General features: G+C 36.1%; 1 protein-coding gene across 14 annotated transcripts in view; it reads left to right on the top strand.

Annotated features, from left to right (window-relative positions):
• Positions 1–19762, top strand: part of MBNL1 (muscleblind like splicing regulator 1) — a 177898-nt gene that overhangs the window by 46808 nt on the left and 111328 nt on the right. The window contains exon 2 of one of the 14 annotated variants that reach the window (XM_082394401.1): positions 19521–19639. The exons of the other annotated variants lie outside the window; for them this stretch is intronic. Coding sequence (XP_082250527.1) covers positions 19634–19639 — 6 coding nt within the window. The 5' untranslated portion in view covers positions 19521–19633. The remainder of the gene's footprint in view (positions 1–19520; positions 19640–19762) is intronic. 14 annotated transcript variants of the gene reach the window in all.

Below are 19762 nucleotides of genomic sequence, written 5' to 3'. Positions count from 1 at the left end.
ATTTCAAATAGTATATTATTTATGTAAATTTCTTCCTAAAAGACTCACCTAGGACTTTGTTTCAAAAATAAAGTTAATGTTTATTCAGTAAAGTACCTGCACAGACTAGAAGGTTAGATATTAAAGTCTATTTTTTCATGATTTGCACTATCCCTACTTTGTTCTTTTTATACCTGTATAAACTTACTTAGTTGGTAAAATATCTACCACTTAACTTCCTCAAAGGTGTAAAGGAGCATCCAAGTCCAAGATATTCCATTTATCACGTCCTCATTTTTCCCCCTTTCATATTACCCAGAATTGATAGGAATCCAATTCTAGCTCAGTAAAATGGTCTCTTTTGCTTCAAGATATTTAACGATGCTGGCCTAATTCACAAGCTTGAGACTTTTTTATTTTAGTTAGAAATGAGAATATATACTTTTTGCAGCAAATGGGGAAGAATGCCCCAGCTCCCTGATTTTATTGTCTTTTCAGGGCTAGTATAGCCTAGTAGTTTCCTGTAGCTAGCTCTGGGTTTTCCTTTGCAGTTGTGTATGAATTTTGTTATATTCTAATTCTGGATATGAGTTGTGCGCTTACTGTTTTATTTATTGAGCCATGCCACTGCCTTCTTGTTAAGGCTATTGATTATTGCCCATTCTATTCTGCTGTGTATTGATTTAGTATGTGGCAATGAGTCAATTGTATTACTTGATGTTGAAAGAGGATCAAATATGTTTGAAGGAGATGCTTGTAGCCTGTTTAATTGAGTTGGCTATTTAGGCTTTTAACATGTTGTGAAACAATTAGGAGAAAGTACAGGAGGACCTCTGAAGGCAGGAAACATAAAATTTGTTTTCAGCATTTAAAAAAATTATTTACTTATTTATTTATTTATTGGTTGCGTTGGGTCTTCGTTGCTGCATGCGGGCTTTCTCTATTTGCCGCGAGTGAGGGCTACTCTTCGTTGTGGTGCGCTGGCTTCTCATTGCGGTGGCTTCTCCTGTTGCGGAGCACGGGCTCCAGGCGTGCAGGCTCAGTAGTTGTGGCGTGTGGGCTCAGTAGATGTGGCTTGCGGACTCTAGAGCGCAGGCTCAGTAGTTGTGGCGCACGGGCCTAGTTGCTTCTCGGCATGTGGGATCTTCCCGGACCAGGGATTGAACCCGTGTCCCCTGCGTTGGCAGGCGGATTCTTAACCACTGCGTAACCAGGGAAGTCCCTTCAGCATTTTAGAAGATGCCAAAAATTGTGCAGTAAGTCCTTCCTGGCATTAAATGGTCAATTGATATTTAGTTAGCAGATGTGTAAAAGCTGGGATTTCCCCCCTCTATTTTGTTTAAAAATCAAGGGAGCTAACACCCTTAGATGCTCACATTTTATTGAGAAAAAGTCACTTCTTTTTAAGAATGGTTTCATATTGAAATCGCATATTATTGGATATATGTAGAAATAGCAAGTGGGATGTGTATGTGTGTGTAGGTGCTCACATTTTGGGGATATCACAGAGATAGGAAATTAAGCTAAATGATTAAGCTGGGAATCAAATGAGTTCTTTTTATCTACTCTTTTGTTTCATAGCTAAAAATATTTTTTCATGTAAACAATAACATTTAAGGTAGGGCTGATATTTACTTATTTTATTTGACATTGTTTGAATTTTCCAAACTTCAGACAATCCATACTTAATGTGAAAAAAAAATTAACCTTCAGAATGAGATCATGGTACCATGGTCCTCTAATGAATGTTACCTTTTGTTTTAGCGGCTCAGTTGGCTCTAATCCATGGAAAAGTTTTTATTTCCCATCAGATCCAAGATAGGAGCCAAACCAAAGTTAAAGAAACATTTTCCAGCAGACAAGTTTCTACAGATAACATCAACAGTCAAAGAGCATGCACTTGTGTGTTCTCTCTCTCCCTCCCTCCCCCCCCCCACCACTTATGGAAATATTAGATTGGAAAAAAAATACTAAAATACTGATAATGATAGTAACTTTCAGGTTAATAAAGGCACTCCTTATTAATCCTCCCTAGTCACAGTATGGCCTCAAATTTTAAATCTGTTTACTTTTTCAAAATGTGTTTGCTTCAGGATGACTGAAGGAGGACTGCTTTCTCCCTATGTTAATACCTTCCAGGGCTTTTTGATCTATAACCTTTTGTCACCTCTGGTTTATTTGCCTAGCATATGATTTTTGAAAAATGAGGGAACATAAACAATTATGACTGGCTTTTTGGAAATGCCTATTAAAACCCTGTCCTCAAAGGACCTGCCAGTTTGGAACTTTAACTGTAGAAATGTGAAAGCTCAGCATTGAAAGTAGAAGAGTATATAAGAGATGGTGCCAGTTGGATCATTTTGCTACAAATACCTGCTAGACTCAAACCTTTCCCTTGCTTAGTGGTCCACCATACTAACAGTAGGACCCACTTAATTCCATGTGAGTCAACAGCTTACGTGGCATGCCTGCTGTGTGCCAGATAGCATCTCAGGTGCTTTTCCAGGCTTTCTGCGCAAAGCAAAAAAGACCTGGCAGGTATATTCTTTCCCTACCCCTACCACTTGCCCCACCACCTAGACCTACTCAGTTGGAATCTCTAAACCAAGAGACATGGCCAGGTATATATTTTCAAAAGCTGTAGGCTCCTGGTTAACAACCATTCTTTTAATACTGCTGAGAGGTTCAGGGAAGGTAGTATTTTTGCCATGACTTCTCAATCCATATAGAAGATGTATTTTTCTCCCGAGGATAAAACCATCTGGAAATCTTCACATGCTCCAGACTCCCCATATAGAGCTGACTTTACTTTTTGATTAGCACCGTCGATAAATTTGAAAACATGACTTAAAAAAAAAAAAAGAAATAACCTTCTCACGTACTTAGTTAATTTCTTATTCATAGTTAGAAGGTGGAGTGGAGTCACTCTGTTTCATTAATGTCCCTGCTAGCTTTCAGATTCAAAAATGTTTTTTTCTCTCTAAATAACACTCGCTATGACTTCTGTTCCCTAAAACAAATGGATCGTAATTAGCAGGGTTCCTTTTTGCTACGTATCTTCCATTTTGCTATATCTCCTCTATTAATTATAATAAAATAGACAGTTGGTAAAAGAATAAGTGTTACTTTTAAGATTCTTAAAATGTATATCAGCAAATGTGAAGTTCCAGTGATGACCTGGTTGACCTCATCATTATTTTTGTAAAGAATTTCATATTTTGCATATTTTATTTCATCTCATTATCTCCAAGTAACTGCAAATAGAGTAATCTCCAAATAATTCTAATATCTTCTCTTTGAATTTCTGATTGACCATGGATTTAAATGAACGAAACTTTTCTTGCATTAGTGGCAGCCCTCAGGCACAGAAAATGATTAGACTAGCCTGGGTGGATATAGTTTTATAAACTAATCAATACATGAAAGTGATGCTAAAACTCCAGATGCCGTTACTTTAGAACTTCATGCATAAATTGAATGTGTTGTTCTAGGAAACAGGGAAAACTGACGGTCAGCCTTAGCCTGTAGTATATTTTGACAGCATGAATGAGTCAAGCAAGCAATTTTCCAGACTGTTTAATGGTACAAAGGAAAGGGCTTCTAAGGAAGTCATTCTTATGACTAGCTGAAAAATATTTTTCTTAGTAACTGTTCTAGAGAAAAACAGGTCGCCGTTGGAAGAAAAATGAAATCTCAGAAGTTACCAGCATTCTGGTAGTGATTTGATCACTAAGATGTGCTTATCTTATGACAAAACTCCTTAAAAGGATACTGTTTCATACATTTCCAATTATTTAATGAATGTTGGTCTTGAAATTTGACAGGAAATTATTTAACACCATTGCACACTTTAACTCCATCACCTTGGCAGCACGTTGGCCATTCTATTTTTTGAACTGTTTTTTTTTTTTTTTTAAATTCCATTAGCACATATAAAACTGCATCGTCATAAACTTAAAGATGCAGTGTTTTAGGTTTATCAGGTTGCTTCAAAGGTATTCCACCGTGTGGTTCTAAACTGCATTTGAATGAAAATAGGACTTGATCGATGGAAAATCATTTGTGGATTTACAGATTCTGTTCCAGGTGGTTTGAAAAGATGCGTTGTCCAGCAGCACCGATTCTGCCGGTGGCAGTGCTCAGGGTGAGCTTGATGGATTCCAACTACTGGCTTTATCATTACTGCATAGATCTTTGGAAGGACAGGCCGCAAATCTCATTTCTAAGCCATGAGTAGCTATTATGTCAATTTGAAGAATAGAAATAAAATCAATATAGCTTTAAAAAAAAAACAAAAAGACACTCTATGGTCATTCACAGATGGTAGCCAGCTTTCAAATTGTAATATCCTGGCTAGTTAAGTACCCTTGATTATTATGATTTTTCAGTATCAGGTTAATATTTAAAATTTGGAATATAACCTACTAGCCTTATTTTTTTTTTTTAATGTTGGAAGTGTTTCTAGCATTTTTGAAGTAACTTGAAAGAAAATCAGGATTCACCTGGGGTTCCACTTAGGTTAAGTTTTTACCAGAGTAACACTTGGTAGAGGCAAATCACTGAGTAGTCAAGCTTCCACTACAGTTAAAGCTTTATAAAAATTTCAAGAATGAAAACTTCAGGCGCTAGGTTTTTCCTTGAAAAAACCTAACTTTTTTTCTTGCCTAAATTTAAGATTTGTGTAGTCTTTGCGTTTTAAAAGATTGTTCATGGAATGTTCAAGGGTTTTGCATGATATTTAGAGATACTTTTTTTTCCTTCATCACTTTCAGCATTGAACTCCAGTGATCCATAGATTCTTTTTTTTTTTTTAATTAATTAATTTATTTATTTTTGGCTGAGTTGGGTATTCGTTTCTGTGCGAGGGCTTTCTCTAGTTGTGGCAAGCGGGGGCCACTCTTCATCGCGGTGCGCGGGCCTCTCACCATCGCGGCCTCTCTTGTTGCGGAGCACAGGCTCCAGACGCGCAGGCTCAGTAGTTGCGGCTCACGGGCCTAGTTGCTCTGCGGCATGTGGGATCTTCCCAGACCAGGGCTCGAACCCGTGTCCCCTGCATTGGCAGGCAGATTCTCAACCACTGCGCCACCAGGGAAGCCCCATAGATTCTTGAGATTGCAGTTAGAAGAGTCTTTAGAAATGATGTCATGCAATCCATCCGCTTTATAGATTAGGAAACTGAGGAGCCACTGGTGAGGTTAGAGCTTAATCATATTTGTAAAGATCCTGAGATTGGCAGGACCCTTAAATATGACAGGTCAATAGGTCACAGCAAAAACTGGAATATGCTATCTTCATCTTATGAAAATAGCGTATGACACACTTCGTTGATGGTAACTACTATTAATTAAGGTTGAGTTGGTGCTATTCACTGCCATTAAGGTCCTTAACTTTCTTGACTATTGTGATGCCTTGATTACTGGTGGCATTAAAAGTTTATCGTGTTTTGCGGTTTAATAGAAGGCTCTCCAAAAAAGAAAGTATACCTAAGTTGATAACAAAATTTACTAATAAAAGGATGTATAGGACACAATTTAAAGTTATAATAAAACACACAATATCCTGTATTTTACATTCTATATAGCCAATTGATTTTTATAGAATCCTTTTTTTTTTTTTTTTTTTTTGGCTAAACTCTTGCATCTAAAGTCAACCTGTGGTTGCAGTTGACAGATGAGTTATTAGTTCTCTCTCTGTGCTCTTACTCATAAGAGGCCCTCATTATACAGTGATTATCAGATGAGACATACTTCATGAATAACTTTTCTTCTCTACATTTTCCTACCATTTTATGTATTACAGGATAAATCACATTATACCTGATTTTATAGTTCATTTTTCATGTTTCTTTTTCCCACTATTTTATAAGCTCCTTAAGAATGGGAGGCTTACATTCATCACCTCTCTATGTATGATGTTTTGAATGTCCTTGGCATTCAGTGTTCATTGAATTGAAAGCAATGTTTCTTCCTGACCATGATCGATAATTGTGAGCAGATTTTATGTGCTTTCAAATTCGTTAGAGAATTTTTTTTCATGTAATAGGACATTTGTCGGATAATGACATATAAATATTCATAAACTATTTCTCTAAGGAATCCAGCACCCTTCATTTACAGTAGGACTCATCCAGTTAAATTGCTCTGATACTGTGATGGACTATTTATGTTCTGTTGATGGAAATCTCTGGAACAGGCCTTTATTTGCTCTCCTGCCATGTTTTGTATGTTATCTTGTGCAGGCAGCACCTAGGGACCTGGTCAGGCTTCCTGATAACGACGATGGCTGTATAGATAGCCCATGTCTCAGAGGGGAGTGATAATTGGTCGGGGCAGTGGCACAATACGCAGTTATTTTTGTAACAATATTAACTCACTGTTAGTAAGAGTGCTTTGTTGGGAAAGTATCACACTTAGGTGGAAGAGTATTTATTCTTCAAAGGTTGAATGGGGAGAAGCAGTACTACCAGGATAGCAACATCATCGGTGTTTTCTTTTTCCTTTTTCTTTCACTCTGCTGAGAATATTGAGAAAAGCATCGATTAGCGTTGCCGTTTATCGTGAGGGGAACATTCTGGGATCCAGACTGCAACTATAACTACTGTTGTTTTTATTGTAGAACTAATAACAGTAACAAAGACACAGGTTATTTGTCGGAAGATCATGTATCTCTGTTGCCCTTAAATTTCTCCACACTCCAATTTTAGGGAAAAAATTTTTTTGACTTCCAAGTGTGAAACCTGTACAGTGTTGCAAATCTTAAACCTGAAGACGAAAAGAGAGTCCAAGCTTCCAAAAAGTATAAATGCCTAGGCCCTACCACTTATTAACTTGCTCATTATTTCTTCCCTCTAACAGTTCTTTTAGGAGCTGTGTGATGAGCTATTTAAAAAAAAGTTCTAGAGAGTCAAAAACAATGCAGATTATGTTGATACCAGTAGTCCTAGCAATTAAGTATTTGAGGAGAAACCTACATTTATCCACTTTGAAGAGGATCATCAGGAGGGATTAAAAATTTAGTACTTCAGGCTCATTAAGGGTTAGAGTGGAGTAATTATGTAGCTGGTAACAAATGCTACAGTCTCCACTTGCACAGTTACTTCTTGAGACTTAGTGGCCCTCTTCAAGGAGCTTCACAATTTGTAAATGTTGTCTACTTGGAGACTAAGTTCTGCTGACCCATTATTTTAGATTTCGCATGCTTTTCTGCAAAGTGTGCGTTCACGGAAGGTAAGGCCTTGATAATAATCTTAAAGAGATACGGGCTCTGTAGAGTATCTTCCCGTGGCATAAGCAATACTTACTGTCTTCATCAGTGAGCCTCTTCGTATGGCGCTCAAAAGAGAACACCTTTGTACTACATTTACTGTATTTGTTGATGATTATGAGGCTAGTTTGATTTCCTAATCTTGCAAGTTGGGAAGTAATTAAAATGCTCAAGCGACAGCCGATTGAGCCTGGTGTGCCATGCTTCATCACCAAAACATTAAGTAGCTTTTTTTTTTTTTTTAAATCAGTTAATCTGTATTTCTGTATTTCAAGTCTGGCTTCTTATTTGTATAGCACACAGTAACAGGTTAATTTCACAAGAACACATAGTTGGATCTACTTTTAAACTAATTGGAAGAGATGGTGATATTGGTTTTATCTTGAGAGTTTTTTTTTTTTTTTTTGTAAATCTGGACAGATCAGATTTCACCAGGAATCAGTATCACCAGGAACAATCGCTTAATCCCTAACTTAAAGCCTATTCATTCTGGTTTTAGGTATGATTCTAATAAGCCAGATAGTATTACCATAGCACAGAAATATGAAAACACACACATTACTTCTTAGGTGATTTTACTGCATAAAAATGCAGTGACAGGAGAGATACATTAGAACTCTGTCATACTCCTAAAATAGATAGACCATTGTAGTTAGGTTTTGACCTCCACATCCTCTGTCTGGAAGCTTTTTGAAAGCAGAGACTATTCCTTAGTTATTAGAATCTCCGATGCCTACCCATAGGCCTGACACATGGTCAGCTTCCAATAAATATGACTTTACTTGCATTGACTTTAAAATGGGACGAAATGCAGAATAGCAGCTGAACTATTAGCTCCTGATCCATGCCATAACCTTCCTTGCCCCACCCTTAAGATTCAAAAAACAATTAAACTAATTATAGTCATTACAGTTGTAAATTAGACCACACATTTCATTAAAAATTGACACAGTCACCTCTTTGAACGGAAATGAAAACTAGCATTCATTCAAGGAAATGAAAACTAGCATTGTATGTAGAACACGAAAATCACTTGACTTGAGTTTTCACTTCTCAACTAATTGTGATATCACAAAGTTAAAAATATACACCCGTAGTCTCATCCCAGTCTCCTAACTGGGCTGAAAAATGTCAATTTAGTTAAGTAACAAAATTGGTTATTGGAGCTATTTTATGTACTAGATAACAGTGTTGCTGATTGATTTTTTTTCATTTTTAATCATTTATTCTGTGAATTTTTCTCCCCTAAGGCAGTGGGCTGAAAAAGTGAGATTTTTCTGCTGTTGATAAGCATTATGAGTAGAAATCAATAGTTAAATTGACCCAATAAAAGATGCCTGGGACCTACTATTGAGACAAGAAGGACATCAGAAAGCAACCTATATAGACTCTAACAAGTCTCAGAAGCATCTTTTGCCTTTGTTTTGCATATGTATTAAATAGTAAAAGACAGTACTAATGAATTGCATCTTTTTCAAGGGAGTCTATTTAAGTCAGGATTCCATTAACTAATAGATAGTCTGCAGGTTCATAAGAGCCAGATTCAGTAACATGCCACATGCCAAAAAAGGGGACATACTGGTTTAAGGTTGGTAGACCTCTAAACAAATTTGTGTAGAATTTATCTTTTTTGCTTTGCTAATCACCAGCTGCTTTTCTTTAGCATTATATTTGCATTCTGTGTGAAAAATAGATTTTATATTTCATTGATAATTTATCTAGACATATTTATTTATTGGACACTGTTGTTAAATGATAAAGGAACTTTATAAGGAGATAGGATCAATATATAAACATTAATAATTCTAACTCCCTTTTACTTAAATATAAAATTCATCTAACTATGCTTATTTAGTCAATGCTTTGTTAAATAGATAACCTAAAGGAATGTTTTCAAAGCAGTGGTGTACATACACTAATATAAATCATTTGAACTCCCTTTTATACACATATCTGTGTATAGAAATATCTATCTTGATCTAGATCTAGATCTGTGAGTGACTGGCTCTTTTCCTCCTTCCTTATCAGTATCATTCAACCCATTTTATATGATAGGTAGGTTGCAAGGCACAGGGTATGCAAAAATAATCCCCGGCCCCTCCTTTAGGTTGCAGTGACTGTTGCTGACAAATCAAATAGTTTCCTTAAACTGTGCTTTCATTTTTCCATTTCTCTAGTTAGAAATAAATCCTCTTGTGTGCTCCCTGAGGGAGGAATAGTTTAGCAGGGAATCACTTACTAATTACTGTTCATTAATCACATAGAAAGAATACTTTTTTTAATGTCAACTCTGTCATTCATATAAACATGTATGTTTCCTTGAGGAATCTCTATGAATTACTTGTTCATCCTCATTGCCTTTCATATATTTCATTATACTCCTTAGGAGCTCAATAATTTCAAATATAAATGGTCTGTTCCTTATTATATACAAGAGTCCTGTAAATAACAGAGATCGCAGTGGCACCTTTTCTTCGATTTACTTGTTATCTCCTGGTCATATGATTAGCCTGTTAATTTAACTCTCTACCTGTATAGCTTGTTGAAAGCTGCAGCCAATGGAGTGCTGGGACTGGCTTACATAAGACCTGTTCCCAACTCCAGGTTAAGTGATGTCGTATTGGCAGCTTAAAATTGGCCATGGTAGGAGGATTTACACTGTGGAAATTGGCAAATGCTACAGTTCCCTCCCCAGAGAGCTACTTCTTAAACACTTAGCAGCACCCACTGTTTATAGAATTGTCTCTTCTTTTTTAAAAAGTTGTTTGACCATATGGAATATCCATGTAGAATTTTATTTCCAGATATTTTCTTTCTCTGCTGTTTTATTTATTTCCAGATTTTTTCTTTCTATACCACTTGCCAGTTGAGTGACTGGGCAGGTTACTTAGCCTTTCTGTGCCCCAGTGTCCTTATCTGTATGAGAGGGATAGTAATAGTACCCACCCTGGAATTGATGTGAGGTTGAATAAGAAGTACACTTATCTCAGTATATTAGCAAAATGCCTGATGTACAGTGAACACTCAAGTAGTGTTACCATTTATCTCTTTGTACTTTAATTAATAGATATTTATTGATCCCTTACTAAGTACTTAGCATTTTTCTGAGTCCAGTGGGTCATTGATTGAGACTCAGTGCCTCTAACAATGAGTGTTAGCCATAGTGCCCTGTGGTAAAACCTTCCTCTTTTGCTCTTCCAACCTAATGTCCTCTATTTTTGTTTGTGTTGTTGTTGTTGTTTCTTTCTGCTGAGAACTTCTTTCTTCCTATATGAGTTTTGCAGACTTCTTTCATATTTAGATTTAGTTTAGACATGACCTCCTCTACGAAGCTTCTCCTCACCCCAGCCCTGGCCATGCTATTGTCCTGCCTTCTCGTTTCTGTAATGCACCCAATTCATATCTCTATAACTGTCTTTGGCACATTAATCATAATTATGTATCTCCCTCCCTCTCTGGATTTGAGTCCATGGCCTGTGATTTAGCACCTTTGTGTTGTCGTCATTTAGTGAAATACTTGTTACATAGCAGACCCCATAGAAAAAGATCAAATGGTTGTTGGTTGAAGGAATAAGCTAGAGACTTTGCTCATAAAGACCTTATTACTTGGTTGAAGAGATGATAATATACACATGTGACATGAAGGTGAACAAGAAAACATTTTAATAATGATATCTATATTTGTATAGATATAAATTAAGTTTACAAGTTATTTTCATATATACATGATCTTGAAGTAGGAAAGATCATTTTTTTCCCTGTTACAGACACAGATATTTATGTTCACAGATATAAATGAATTGAGTTAGGTCAGCCAGATCAGATTTTAAGAAGCAAAGCCTAGCTTGTCAACCGGGTTTTGTGACTCTGGGTTAGAAATATAAGAGAAAGTTTGGTTATTCTTCTAGACAGTAACAACTCATTCTCTTTTGCTTTCCTTTTTTTTTTTTGTACCTTTTAAAAATTATTGTGGTAATTTTTAAACATACACAAAATTAGAGAAATACTGTAACAACTTCTGTGTATGTATCAATCTGCATTTTCTATGGATGTATCCATGTGAACATTCTGTGAACATTTTGTCCATCTTGTTTCACGTATTACTTTCCACATACCTTTTGTTCCTGACGTATTTTAAAGCAAATCTCAGACATCCTGTCCTATCAGTTTACTTATATGTATGTAGGGACTTTAAGAACTTGTTAAGAACTTGTTTTAAATATAACTTGTTTTAAATATAACTCTATTTCCAAATCTATCAGTATCGACAATAATTTCATTATATCACTCTTTTTGTTTCTTTTTTTATATCTGAATTTTATTTTATTTTTTTATACAGCAGGTTCTTATTAGTCATCCATTTTATACACATTAGTGTATACATGTCAATCCCATTCGCCCAGTTCATCCCACCCCCCCACCCTCCCTGCCGCTTTCCCCCTTGGTGTCCATACGTTTGTTCTCTACATCTGTGTCTCTGTTTCTGCACTGCAAACCAGTTCTTCTGTACCATTTTTCTAGGGTCCACATATATGCGTTAATGTACGATATTTGTTTTTCTCTTTCTGACTTACTTCACTCTGTATGACAGTCTCTAGGTCCATCCATGTCTGTACAAAGGACCCAATTTCGTTCTTTTTTATGGCTGAGTAATATTCCATTGTATATATGTACCACATCTTCTTTATCCATTCATCTGTCGATGGGCATTTAGGTTGCTTCCATGACCTGGCTATTGTAAACAGTGCTGCAATGAACATTGGGGTGCATGTGTCTTTTTGAATTATGGTTTTCTCTGGTTATATGCCCAGTAGTGGGATTGCTGGATCATATGGTCATTATATCACTTAATTCCCACTTTACATTCAACTTTTCCCGTTGTCACAGCACATCTTTTTTACAGATAGATTGCTCAAATGAGCATCTAAATAAAATTATAAGATGTGCATCTAAACAACATCTATTTGGATTTTATGTATTTTAAGATTCTTTTAATCTATGAGAATTCCTGCTTCTTCCCCACCCCCCCACCCCATGTCTTTATTAGTTGAAAAAATCAGGTCATTGTCCTGGAGAACATCTGAGATTCTGAATTTAGCTAATTGCTTCCCTATAGTACCATTTAGCTTGTTCCTCTATCACCCTTATTTTCTGTAGACTAGAAATTAAAGCTAGAATTGAGTTTAATTTTAGTGTTACTTACTGTTATTTGGTGAGAATACTTCCCAGATGGTGCTCTGTACTTCCTATTGCATCCCATCAGGAGGGAATAATTTCATTTCTCTCCACTTTTAATGATGCTGAAATCTATCAGTAAGTTCAGGTGAGCCTGAGCCAATTCCTATAAAGTTCTCCATCAAAATTGGATCCAGTGGTTTCACTCCATTGTCGATCATTTTGTAGCGCCATGATTTTGTTAGGGATTGCAAAACGGTGACTTTTAACTATATTATTCCTGCTGCATTTATTATCTGGAATTTTTCTGTAAAGAGCTTTTCCATAGTATCTAATTGGCAACTCCACGATACAGTTTATAGCAAAAAGATGGAGAAACTGCATGATTTTTTATTTACCAATTTTCAGAATCAGACATTAACTTCTAATATAAGATCTAAATATAGTTATAGTTATAGTAGAGTTATTCAAAGGATTCTAACAGATTTTTACAAAATTTCCCTTGAGGAAATTCTTTGGATTATTTCTCCTAATCTTTTCTTTTGATGAATGCATTTTGATAACATTACTTCCCATGGAAAGTTCCCTTTCCCTCCTTTTTTGTTTACCATAAATATACCTCTATATGATTGAATCTATTCACTTAGAAGATATGTATTGATCATCTTTTTCTCTGGTAAGCACCGTGCTAGGCTAGCTACTAAGGGTGTAGACACTAGCCCTGCTTTTTCACAGAATATATACTTCGGGTTTTTCTTCTACTCATAATATGATATGACTTTAAAAAATAAACATGTATATGAATCTGTTTCTGCTTGCTATCATATTTGGTGTCCTATTTATACATTTTAATGAACAATATTTTTAGCTGATTTTAGAGACCCTGGCCCTGGTGTCTAAAACAGGAACAATAAAGAGATTTCAAAGCTAAGTTGTGACCGCTGACCCAAAGAAAAATGAAGTATCTGCATACAGGGCACTGTATGTGACAAATGAGGAAGTTTTTATTTTTATTATTTGGAAAGGTAAGAAGAGGGAATAATGGGGACCTCCCCAAGACAAAAGTGAGTGGTAAGATCCTGTGCTATTTTAATATAAGCAAATATTTGAACTTAATTTGACTTCCATTTTCAGGAACCGAGGGTGACATTTTATGGCTGTCTTTATCTCCTATAATTAAAATGTGTTTTGTCAGGATTTTTTAAGGCATTTTTGGATTTTAGAAAACATACAACTTCTAAAGCTTTGTGAACATCTTCTTGTATGAATAGCCAGTGTAAATGGGACTAGTAAGACACTCCTTTCTCTAAGGGATTCTGTGACTGTGAGATAGTGAATATGATATAATGTTGAATTCACCAGAAAAATGTATTATGTAAACCTGAGGTTATAATTTACATTGTTTTGTTAGACATGTGATACTAATGTTGTAAAATTTTAGATTATATTATTTAAATGACCATTGTAATTCTAAAACTCTTCTCAGATCTACTCTTTTACTCATGTTCAGACAGCATGAGATAGCTGTTATGATTATTTGAAATTAGGGTAAAAGGCAGATTCCTGGCATATCATTAAAAGTATTTTTTGCAGTTGAAAATCAGAAAGATAGAGAAATTTTACATTCTGCTTATGAGTCTATGCTAATGTGTTTTATGACGTTATGGAGGAGTGTTGGGAGACGAGATTTTTAAAAGCAGTGATATTAGGTTTGCTTTCTAGCACCTACCTTATCAGGAAATTTGAAAGGAAACAAAAAACTAAGCCCTTTAATTGTGATATCTGGTAACTGAGGATTAAGCTGACTTTACTTTGAAGATCAAAATTGCTGTTTATATTATGTCAATTGAAAGAATAGTTGCATTTTTGACTTGAGGAAATAGCTTAATCTGAATAGCATGAAAGTTGACCAAAAAGTGTGCTCATCCATAAATATTGACTGTTTTAATCTGTAGAAAATGGAAGGCTAGCATCAAGGATATAGTAGTAAACTTCTAAAAGGAGTTGGTGAAAAGTAAATGTTATGCAACATGAAAAGAATACCAGGGGAAAAATTGACAGAGTAGAATAACAGGAAGATTAGTCATTTCTGGAAGGAAAAAAAAAAGTGGGGAGCCGGGGAAGAAATATTTTAAACAGGAAGGTGGAACTGGAAGTACCAGTGCTAACAAACAGGAGCTCATTAGAGGGCGAAACTGGGCTTTAAAAAAAGGGATAATACTGATCGCATGTAATTACAACATATAGTCTTTATATTAACAACAAACAAAAACACAAGTGGGGAAGTTTTTCTGTTAGGGATTAAGAGAACCCTGTAGAAATAAAAGAATGATGTTTACTCCTTGGCTGAGCTGACTTGGCTTAGGTCAGACAGCACTGTCCAAGTGCATAAAGAAAATGGCTTTCTTTTAAAACAAACAAATGTTCTACTGTTTTCAAGTGCTGGGCAAAATAAAAGCATTCTGGACATCTTAAAATATGTAAGCTACTTGGTTTGAAATAATTTTCACTTATATACTTACTTATCTGAAGTAAACAGTAAAGTGAAGGAGTCACAATCTCCAAATACTTTAAGAATTATTTCTATAAATTCTCGAAAGTATAAATTTTAATTCTCTATATCAAATGAAATATATATAACAGTCCCTATAACAGAAAACAGGAAACCACAAGTGTGTGTGTGTATGTGTGTGTGTGTGTGTGTTGGTGAAATCCTATTAATCTCTAATTTCTATTAGGGGCATTCATGGAACAGCTTTTGCTGGACACATTTTTCAACCTCTCTGAGTGTTCTCACCTGTCAAAGGGGAATAATAATATACCTGCCTCAGAGTTGTGTAATAAGGATTAAATGAACTGGTAGACACCGACCCGAAAGTGGCATTTTGTTTTTCTAATTTTAATCCTGTATCCATATATTGAACACAGGCTTGTGTGACACATTTCCAACTAACCAACTAACACATGGGAAGATGTACAATTGCAGTAGCAGCTCTTACTGATGCCTTGATACTTAAAATGTCATATGATAGGTTACATACGTACCTATACTTGACAAATATGACACTATTACTTCCCTTGGCCATTGCTTAGTAACTACAGTAAACAATAAATTACATAAAAATTACTGAGAAAGTAGATATCTCTAAGGTTATATAAGCACGGCATCAGGACAAAATTTGCTTATTCTCCCATGTGGAAAAAATATGCTCTTATTATTAAAATGCAGAAAATGGCTTATGTATATTGAAATAAAGGTATCAAATTAATGTAATTTAGAGACCCAAGAGTACTGTTATTTTATGCAACTATATGGGACATATTCTGTATCATTGCATTCATAGAAATGCGTTATACAGTCAGGTAAGCATTTCCTGTTGATTTTATGATAAATTGCAATATTTTCATGGCACATGTGCACATACTTCCTGAGGTAAATTCTAATTCCAGCACAAAATAACCAGTTTGCATGAACACCAAATACTGCTAAAAAGTTCTCTCTCTTTCTCCCTCTCTCCTCTCTACCTTTCTCTTCTCTCCTCCCTCTCTCCCCCTCTCCACCCTTACCCACACAAATGTAGACACTCTACACACACACACATACACACACACACACATACACACACACACACCCTCCCAGGCATAACTGCATAGGAAATGTTTATTTTCCAAACTCCAGAAAACAAACCTTATCTCAAACACTGAAAGTCCTTCCTTTTCCTGGTTTGGAAATACTAAGTCATACTTGTAGATTTTCTTTAGCCAGCATTTAGGTTTATTTAAAGCATAAAGTTGTGAGGACAAAATGACTCAGAAATTTGTAATGCACAATTAAAGCTTTTCACTTTTAGGTCACCAGTTCATATCTAGCCGACTTAGTGTTAGTTAAGGATTGGTTACAGTTGGTGCATTGTTTAGTTTCCAGAAGAAGCTGGGAAGGTCACTGCAACTCCTCCTGTTCTGATCCGTGAACGGGCTAGAGTTGATGCTTATTAACATATTTCTTTGCAGATAAAGCCAAGTTCAAGGAATTAAATAAAAGAGAGTAGACCCAGTAGGAGTTGATGAATAAGAAGCAGTTAATTTATTCATCTACAAATATAATGTCTATTGACTGATATCTTTCTAAAAGTAGTGTGTTAAAATGACCAGAATCATATTTCTATGTTTTTAATTACAGCGTCATTAACAGCAAGAAGTAAGAACTGTAACTTCAATAGATAAGTCAAACAGAATGAATATATACATATATTTGCTCATATAAAATTTGGACAACTTCATAAATGAGTCACGATCTTCCTAGTCTTGTCACTTAGTAGTGCCAAGGTCATAAAATCATTTGTTATGCTCTGCCTTATGTAAAAGCCTATGGAATTATATATATATTTTTTCTCACCCAGAAAATTCCAGAATGTGTTTTTGAAAAATTTTTGAATAGCTTTTGGGTTAATTCAGTGTCAACATTGGACACTGGGATAAATTTAAATCTTGGTGTCAGCCAAAGAGTAAATCAAGCTTATGTGGGTACAGTATGTAATACCACTTCCCAAGGAATTCTACAGAGAAGGTAGTTGTCTAGAAATGGGGTAAAGAATTGTCATCTTCCTTCTGTGGAAACTTTTGATTGTAAAAATAATTGAGAGTAAATAGACTCCTCAAGCTATGCCACGTGGGTATGTAAATTTCTCTCTGCTAAATGTCGCCAAATGGCTGCATTTCTTACAGCTGGTGGCTAAATTCTGACAGAGGGTAGACACCTTTACCATAACTGTATTTTCTCTCTGAACTTTTCATGGATTCTTACGGTAATTTATGGCAGGTTAAAGCCAAAAAAACTAAAGCTAGCCAAAATTCATCCTGAGAGTTAGGCTTTGCTGCCAAATTAAAGAAATAGCTTGGTCTCAGTATTCTTCATTGGTTTTTCAGACTTACACTTGGGACCCTAGGTGCTTGATTTGAGTTGTCTGGCATTCCCCAGATGGCTTTGTGTCCTTAAGAGCTGATTCAAAGAAGGTCATTTCAGCTGCTGAATATTCAAGGAAGTGTCTTGGCTCAAGGTTGATTGCAGCCAGCATCTCAAGGGATGAACCTTGGATTTCTGAAGCTTCCTCTAAGCTCACAATTATTGTCTTGGACCTGCACGTAATTACATTTATTTGCCAATGATGGGAATAAAATATAGATATGGCCGTCAGCAATGGTAATTCCCCAAAACAGAATGACTGACACTGTGATGATAATAATATTACTGTCCTGTTAGTGCCTCTGAAGATATGATATTTTGGAATAAAATGTGAAAGCTGAATGTGTCCTTGCTTTTTAAAATCTGAGAATCACATAAAATCTTTGCTAAATTCCTTACGTTAGTAAGCATCATGAAGGAAAATGGTAGAATCGTGTACTGTATAAGCTCATGTACTTTATACATATGTTTTTGAAAAGAGACGGGATAGCAGATCCTCCTTCCACCAGGGTTCTGGCCAGACCTGACATTTCTTATCCTCTTTCTTTAAGAATCTAACATGCAATCAGCTTTCAGGAGGCAGTAGAGGGTAGGCGTAGGCACAAAACCACAATTTCAGGAGCTGCATTCCCTGGGTCCAAAGTTTACATTTGCTGCTTAGTAGTCCTGTGACCTTCGGTGACTTCCTTAACATTCTTACCCCACTAAATAGGAGTGTATTTACCTCACTGGGTTGTTTTGAATCTTGAAGAAATTAATACATGCAAAGGACTTACGGAATTTCAGGGCACACAATAAGTACCGTATACATATTAGCTGTTTAGGTAAACTTGCAGTACAGAAATAAATGAAAACCAGAACTGATGCTGCAGTTTTAACAAAATGTTTCAGAGCTCCAGGTCTGGAACTGTACAACCTGGGTTCAAATCACTTTCGAGCCCTGTGACCTTAAACTTGTGACATAACTTGACTGAGCCTCAGTTTTCTCATTTGCAAAATGGGGCCGTAATAATACCTGATCTGCCGTTGCTGTGAAGATTGAACGGGATAACACATGTAAAGTACTGAGTGCCTGGCGCTACTTGAGTATGTGATATGTGTTAACTACTGTTCTGATTTTTATTTTGATGTTGGAGTGAACACATGAAGTATTAATACACGAGCGACATGTTACACTCAGAATCTGTGTATGTAGGGTTTCAGTTTTGCTAATGAGAACTGTTATTTTCTACTGTGCAGAGAACACATGCCTTGGAGTTTACAATTATTTTCTAATCATTAGGAAAATAATAATCTGGTTTTCACTTATCCTTTGTTGGACTGTTTAGATTAAAAAAAAAAAATCTGCAGATGCTTTTTTTAACCTATAGGATTTGAGCTCTGGATGAATCAGTTAAGTAAAGTAAATGCTTTGTTAGTGATGTTACCTTCTCTTTGTCCAGCCATATTCTAGCCACTCATTAAGTTGAACACCACTGGGAAGAAAAGCAACTCATCAATAACATCAAAAAGGGAGTGAAAGATAGAGGCAGAGAAGACGTTGCTTCTGTAAAATAAAGTTCGTGAGACCTGATATTTTGCCATCTGTTGGGAGTGTTGTAAAGATTATGAAAACATTAGCATTTGTAAAACGTGATTCTGTGCCCGGAAGGCAGATAGAATATTATGAAAGAAATGACCAAAATTGTATGATGGCATTTGTTTCATATGGTAACATCCGTTTTTTCATTAACAGGAAATTTTGGGGCAGTCTACCTGCTTCTTAGGAGTGGGAAAGGTGAATGAAAATTTCAAAAGGATTCATCAAGGCTTCCTTATGATAAAGTGAATCTCTAAGAATGTGTTTTCCATAGAATTAGAAACTTAGAATTTCGTAGTAACAGTATATTTATCACTTGTTTGGGGAGCAGATTTAAAGCATGAGCACAGGAAAACACCTGTTTTGACACTCCGTGGGGAAGGTGCAAACATATGGGCAAACTCTGTCTAGGTGTAGAGTATACAAGAGTGCTTTGGCTAGCATCCTGCAAGGAGCTGGGTCTCAACGGTCTGCTACAGCTTCTGCCGCTGCTGCTGCTGCTAATACTGCTGGGAAGGAAAAGTGGCTGACCTGGCATATCCTTTACTCTTGGTGCTGCAGCAGTCACTCGGGAAATGTGGTTTAAGGGAACCTTCTGGATCCTTTTCATGGCACCATGGCAAGAAGAAGCCGTATCTTATCTATTGAAGATAAAGCATGGAGTTGGCTAATGGATGCTGGTGAGTGAATAAGGCAACTGGGGAGCCAGTTTACTAAGATACCTTTTGGGCAGGTTCGCCCTCTCAAGGACTGAGGTGGCGTCCGTGGGAAAATGGCATCTGATAATCTGAATATCAGAACAT

Source organism: Balaenoptera borealis (assembly GCF_965194805.1).
Source record: "Balaenoptera borealis genome assembly, chromosome: 5".
Lineage (NCBI taxonomy): Eukaryota > Metazoa > Chordata > Mammalia > Artiodactyla > Balaenopteridae > Balaenoptera > Balaenoptera borealis.
Note: the sequence above shows the minus strand (reverse complement) of the source record. Positions and strands in the feature narration are given on the sequence as shown.